This window comes from Camponotus floridanus, unplaced genomic scaffold (assembly GCF_003227725.1).
Source record: "Camponotus floridanus strain SB8 unplaced genomic scaffold, Cflo_v7.5 scaffold169, whole genome shotgun sequence".
Lineage (NCBI taxonomy): Eukaryota > Metazoa > Arthropoda > Insecta > Hymenoptera > Formicidae > Camponotus > Camponotus floridanus.
In genome coordinates, this window is record NW_020229291.1 from 351,215 (window position 1) to 358,294 (window position 7,080).

Here is a 7,080-nt window from a genome sequence, read left to right on the forward strand (position 1 = left end):
AGTTCTGGTAAAGATGGTAAAAGCTATCTTCCAATAAAGACTATCTCTCATGTGCATGTAGAATAGGTAAAAATAACTTTAGAATTCTTATAAAATTTTATTCTACAATGCACTTCTACCGAAATTTTTGTTTTAAAATTTTTAAAAGTTAATATTTTTTATTAAGTATCATTCTGTAGATTTTAATAATTTTTAATTTTTCTATTGAGTAAAAATTTGCAAATATATGTATAGAATTAATTATTATCAACAATTCATTTTAACTTTAGATAAATATTAATTTAGATATTACTTGTGTTTCAAAATGCAAAAAAGAAATAAAGGAATTGGCAAATACATATCTGTCGCAATAATATGCGATGATTAATATATGAAGATAATATTATTAAAATCAATCACATATTTGAATTACACATATGCTTATATTTTTTTCACTGAAGAGAATAAGTATTATAAATATTGCAAACATAACAAATTATCTCCAAGTGTAGTAATTTATTTTCCAATTTAAGAAAAGATAAGAAAAAGAAAAGTTAATAGAAGACAAAAGTTAAATTTCTTTCTTTTTTAATATTATCATAATTTTAAACATCTTTGAATATTATGTTTATTACACCTATATTCTCTACACTATTGTACAAAACGGATTTGTACAGATTCTTTTTTAAAATAATTTTTCTTAATTTTTATCTTTGATAACCATTCTCTATCTTATTTTCTGTTTACCAGCGCGATGTATTTTTTATTTCAATTTGCTCTTAAAAATAGAAGAGCAATCGAATATGATTGATTCATAATCTAGAATATTATCAAGAAATATAAGAGAATTAAAATACTAATAATTTCATAAAATGTATTATTAATAATAAACATATATGTTAAAATTTACCGTCATAAATAAAGGCAGAGACAAATTGAATTTATCAATTGCTGCAATTTTGCATTCTAAATTGTTAGCCATTATCAGTAATAGGAATGTACGTTTCATTGATGATCCAAATTGATACCAGGCTTCATCAAATGCTTTATCCGTCACTTTGATACTCTTTATATTAGGTTAAAAATTTCTTTAATAAATAAATATATAACAAAAACTGCATTCTAATATTAGTATACATAATATTTAAATTAGTATACATTAAATTAGTATACATATCTAATATTAGTATACATAATATTTAATTAATTTTATTATGCTTGATTAATTTTATTATTAAAATATTCTTATACAAAACAAAATAATTTTAATATGTAAATAAATCTCTTACCGCATCTGATAATGTTTGCACGGAAGAACATAACAAAAAGAACTGCATTACTGAACCCATTGTAAACGATAAGACCGAAATTCCCTCCATGAATGTCATATATGGTACCTAAAAATTAATAAGTACACTTTGTTAGAAAATTAAATAAAGAATACAGAAACAATCTTTTTTCATATTTCTCATTTTCTCAATAAAAAATTTCCTATTTATGCAAAATTAAATAAATTATTTAAACTTATTGCATTGTTCTTTTTATTTCAGAATTAAATTTTAAATGGAATACTTGTACTGTTACTTTAACATAATACATAATAAAAAATAATAAAAGATAAAATTTGCAGTCGCAATTTAATATGAAACAATATTAGAAAATATAAAAATTGTGTTTTTTTATTTATTAAAGTAAATGTTAATTTTCCAAATAGAATCTAATACAAAGCATAATTATTTAATATAGATATAAAATTATTACTAAATATTTAAAGCACTTTTCTTTATAAGCATTTTTATTCTTTATTCTCTTCGAGTTTTAATGTTTGTTATCGATACTCACTGAACTCATTAGAATACCTATAAAACAAAACCGAAAGACGCTGTTGATATATAATAGACTGAAGTTTACAGACAGAAGTTTTCTTAATAAAAATGATATGGTGAAACATAACGTGGAATGCATATATAAAATATAGAAAATATTTAATATAATATTAAATTAATATATATATAAAATGTAAATCATAAAGTAATAAATTATTCTCTATATTAGACATTAGAAATATGACAAAATATGCACAAGATCACATAAAATTTAAATAATGTTGCGATTTATCATTTTACGAATATTTTAAAAGCATAAATATATATCCCATTCCGATTTTATAAATAAAGTATCTTAAAAATGTTTTTTTCTATTATACGTACTGTAAAACAGTATTTTGATGCCGACATAACGCTCTTAGCTCTTTTTTTGCCCATCGATCTGTCATCGAATGATGTCCTTTTCGAGATTCGTTGCGATTTTTTGAATTTTGAAATAATAATGATAATTTTATCGCTATATATCGATATTGTGCAGTTAACATCAACACCAGGTGTATCATGTATATGTCCACGCTGTATTTCTTCAAAAAGCTATACACACTGGCAATTGTCATAAAGACAATTGAAAAAATCAGGACACCTATTGAGAACGGTTCGGGGCTAAAAGCGGCTGGTAAGTTATAATCTACATAAAAAAAAGTACTCTTCTCGAAAGCCAATAAAATCGGTTGTGACGTCCATATAGTAATAGATATTATACCAGCTGCTCCATAAATTACGAACGGCATTATTATTGGTTTCAGAGTAGTCTTCACAATATCCTCCATAATGTCATCCGTAGTTTGCAAGAGATCGTCCATTTTTTGGATCAGTGATAGCATTAATTTTTTGTTTACGTAAATACGCGTGAGCAAAAAACACGATTCGATGCTGACGACAACGGCAACAGTACCGTCTTTCAAGGCTTTTTCTTTTGGTGTCACGATTATTCCAGTGAGCAACGCGATCGTGTAAATCAGCTGAATTAACCAGACGGCGCTATGTATGCGCCACGGTAATGGAAACCGCAAACCATCGGCTGCTACAAGAAACAAATTCCCCGAGAGCATGTTCGCACGATTGTTTAAAATATTCACATTTTGAAAATTTATTCTTCTCATGCTGTACTATTCGATGAATTGGAACTGCCTTAGTAAATCTAATGTATATAAAAATCAAGATTTGTGTAGTTGCATTAATCACTGTCTCCACGTACGCTTCTTCTTGGGCGAGTGACAATAAATGATATCTCTATCGGTATTTCAAAATTACATCTACATACAGTAAGGAAATTATCATTCTTCTTGAACTTTTGTTTCTGCCCGGCTATTATTAATATATTATAGTCGTACGACGAACAATGACATTTCTCTTGTATTGTTCCATCGCTCGATTTGTAATCTCACTGTGTGTGGATATTTTAGAATTTAAATATTCTCCAAGGAATAGATAATAATTTTAAATGATTCTGTGTCTTATTACAAGGAAACGTAGTAGTTTATAATTAAATGTCGCGATGTACTAAATGATAATTCATTGAATGTGCTATACATCTTTCACTTCATTTACTAAAAATATAGATGTGATGATTAAATTCCTTATACTACTATCTTATATTGTGAAGTAGTAATTATCTTATGGCATTCTGTCGAATATTGCAGAATTGCCAGAATTCAGAGAAGTCGCAGAACAATTTGACATGTTTGACTGACGCGTGCATTGTTAATTAAAAAATAATTTAATTTGCAAAAATTTATCACGGACAAATTTTCACAAAATGTTTTGTGACAAGCTTAATTATGGAGCAATTAATGAATTCTATCTATTAAGTACCGATTAATCATTATAGTAAGTTTTTTTTCTTTGATAAATGATCTATAAATAATAGTTAAATAGCAAATTACGAAATTAGCAACATTTACTGCTTACTTTTTGAACCACTATAATTTCGATAAAACACTTATATTTTTGACTTATGCTTTCGATGAATTATATTAGAATGACTTATGGTTTCGATGAATTATATTAGAAGATTGAGTTTTGTTGGTAGAATTATTTTCATGAAATACAGCAATTTTATCGTAACAATAGTGTGTTATTGTCAATTATGAAGTTATTATATATACATTCAGGATGAAATATCTTGAAATATCTTCTTCATAAATGTGTACTCACTAGCGACACATTTCATAAGATTTTTCATTGTCAGTACAAAGATTTCTAAATAGAATGATTGTAAATAGATTGTGATTCTAAAACTTGCTAATTTGGATCAGCCATGTAATAATATGTACATACTATAATAATATTCTTAATGAATGATCGCTGATTATTGGATAGCATATAGATTTTTATATAGATTTCTTTACAATTACTATTATTTATATTTAATATTTTTATTATTGTTTGCATCATTTGTTTAATGCATTCCGTAAAATTCTCTATCATAATTTGAAAGTTTCATAGACAGCTATCAAATTTAACCAAATTGTTATTCTTCTTCATGGTTGATTTTAATAGAAAAACATTACCATATGTACAGAATATTATATTTTTTTCATATATTTTACTCTTAATAGTATAAAAATATATTTAATCATATATACTAATACTTTTCTTATTGGAGAGAATAATAATAATAGTACAAATATTATGGCATAAAAACATGCCGATATAATCTTTTATTTCCAATTTATAAAATAATAAAGAAAAGATTAATAAAAAACAAAGATTAAATTACTTAATACTATATTATTATATTTAAAACAATTTTACAACAATTTTAAAACATTTTTATTATATTTATATTTCTTGAATTATCATGCAAAACATATATATCTATCTTTACAGATTTCTTTTGAAATATTTTTGCTTAACTGTTTTTTTGTCTTTGATTTGTTCTCTCTACTCTATTCTCTCTAATACATTTATAAGTGCACAATGCTTTTTTTATTTTGCTTTTAAAAACAAAAGAGCGATTGAATATGATTGATTCATAATCTAAAATATTATCATAAAAAATGTGATATAAGAAATTTCAAATTTTATATAAAGTATATTAGAATTTACCGCCATAAATGAGGGCAGAGACAGATTGAACTTATCAATTGCCGCAATTTTACATTCCAAATTATTAGCCAATATTAGTAATATGAATGTACGTTGTATCGATGATTTAAGTTGATACCAGCCTTCATTAAATGCTTTATCCGTCACTTCCGTACTCTGTTACAAATATATTTAATACAAAAAGTGATATGTAAAAAAAAGAGAAAGTTATTAGTATATATTATTTTTTATTTAATTTTTTTTTCAATATTTATATTTTATAAATATATGAATATTTATAATATATGAATTTTATAAATTTATAATTATTCATATATTTATATTATTTATTATTATTTATATATTTATAAATATATGAATATTTATATTTTATAATCATTTTCATAAATAAGCAAAGTTATGCCCGCTTACACACGAATAACTCTTTTTTGTTTATTGATAATTAATTATTCATATTTTCGTACTTTAACTTTTTTAATAAACAAAAATATAATAAAAAATTTCTAGCAATATAGTAAAATATGGATAAAATTTAACAACTTGCTCCTTGATATTAATATTACTGCTTGTATGAAGGAAAAATAATTGTGATAATATAAATCTTACCGCGTCTGATAATGTCTGGACGGAAGAACATAACAGAAAGAATTGCATTATTGAACCAGCTGCGAATGAAAGAATCGAGATTCCCTCCATGAATGTTAAAGATGGTATCTAAAAATTTATAAATACATTTTGTTAAAGAATTGGAAATAAAAGGGAATTATACAATTCTCTTAAAAAATTTCTTGAATATATAAATTTAAATAAATTGTTTATATTTTTTGATTTCAGAATTGAATTACTAATGCAAATTATTTTATTTATATTATTTATATTATATTATTATTTATATTATATTATTTATATTATATTATTATTTTATTTATCACACTTTTATCTAAAAATAATACATAATAAGATAAAAAATAAATTCTTTGATTTTAATTTAATTAAAAAAGAAATCATAAGAAAGCAGATTATATATATATATAGTCCTTTTTTTATATATTCATGCAACACAAATGTTAATTTCTTAAAGGAAATAAAAAAAAAAAACAGCAAATACAAAACATGATTTGTTAATAGATAAAAATTATTATTAAATACAACATAATTTTTTAAATAATTAATTTCTATTTTTTATTTTTTTCTGAATTCAATGTTCGTTACCTACTGTGGTCATTAAGATACCTAAAAAGCAGAAGCGGAAAACACTATTAAGATACAATAGACTGAAGTTCACCGACAGAAGTTTCCTTAACATAATTGATATGCTGTAACGGAATGTAAAATATATATATATAGAATTTATCAAATATTATATTACATAATAAATAAAAACAAAACATAAATGACATAAAACAATGAATTTATTAAATTTTATCAAATATTAAAATTTATAAAAAATTATAGGATTATTATAAAAATTGAAATATGTGCAATAAAATTTTAATATTATAATTTTTATAATTTTTTGTAGTATTTTATTAAAAGCATTGTCATTTAATTATAACTCTATAATTAAAGCATTCTCTCAAATTATTTTTTTATTACTTAATAATTGTATTCTATTTTTTTAAATAATTATATTAAAAACACATACAACAAAACATTGTTTTGATGCTGACATAACGCTCTTAGTTCCTTTTCCGCCCATTGATCTGTCATAGGATGACACTTTTTTTGAAAGTTTTTATTGTCGTCTTGTGGTTTCTGAAATAATAATGTCAGTTTTATCGCGATGTATCGATATTGTGCAGTTAACATCAACACCAGATGCATCATGTATACGTCCAAACTGTATTTCCTTAAGAACAAGTAGACAGCGCCCGTTGTCATAATGACAGTCGACAAAATTAGAATGTATACTGAAAACGGTTCGGGACTGAAAAATGCTGGCAAATTGTAATCCTCGAAATAAAATGTATCTCTCTTTTCAAAATCAATATAATCGGATGTATAGTCCATATAGTGACAGATATCACACTGGCCACCCCATAAATTTAAATGGCAAAATAATTGGTTTCATGCTGTTTTCACGAGGTCCACCATGATCATGTCCGCATTTCGCAGGCATTTCGTTATCATTTTCCGGACCACGTCTCGTCATTGTTGGTATACT

General features: G+C 24.3%; 1 protein-coding gene across 1 annotated transcript; it reads right to left on the minus strand.

Annotated features, from left to right (window-relative positions):
* Window positions 1-709: 709 nt before the first annotated feature.
* Window positions 710-6,956, minus strand: LOC112637455 (odorant receptor 67c-like). The gene is made up of 5 exons (XM_025407228.1): window positions 6,562-6,956; window positions 6,133-6,232; window positions 5,523-5,630; window positions 4,917-5,072; window positions 710-798 (listed from the first exon to the last, which is right to left on the minus strand). The coding sequence occupies exons 1-5, from the start codon at window positions 6,924-6,926 to the stop codon at window positions 748-750; spliced, it is 780 nt and encodes a 259-aa protein (XP_025263013.1). The 5' UTR covers window positions 6,927-6,956; the 3' UTR covers window positions 710-747.
* Window positions 6,957-7,080: the final 124 nt, after the last annotated feature.

Bases quoted from the DNA above. Each gene is read 5' to 3' on its own strand.
- LOC112637455 (XM_025407228.1), bottom strand. From the start codon at position 6,926: ATGGACTATACATCCGATTATATTGATTTTGAAAAGAGAGATACATTT. The intron at 5,631-6,132 runs GTAGGTAACGAA...ATAAATTTTTAG, and splicing joins TAGGTATCTTAATGACCACA to ATACCATCTTTAACATTCAT. The intron at 5,073-5,522 runs GTAAGATTTATA...TATTTGTAACAG, and splicing joins TCCAGACATTATCAGACGCG to AGTACGGAAGTGACGGATAA.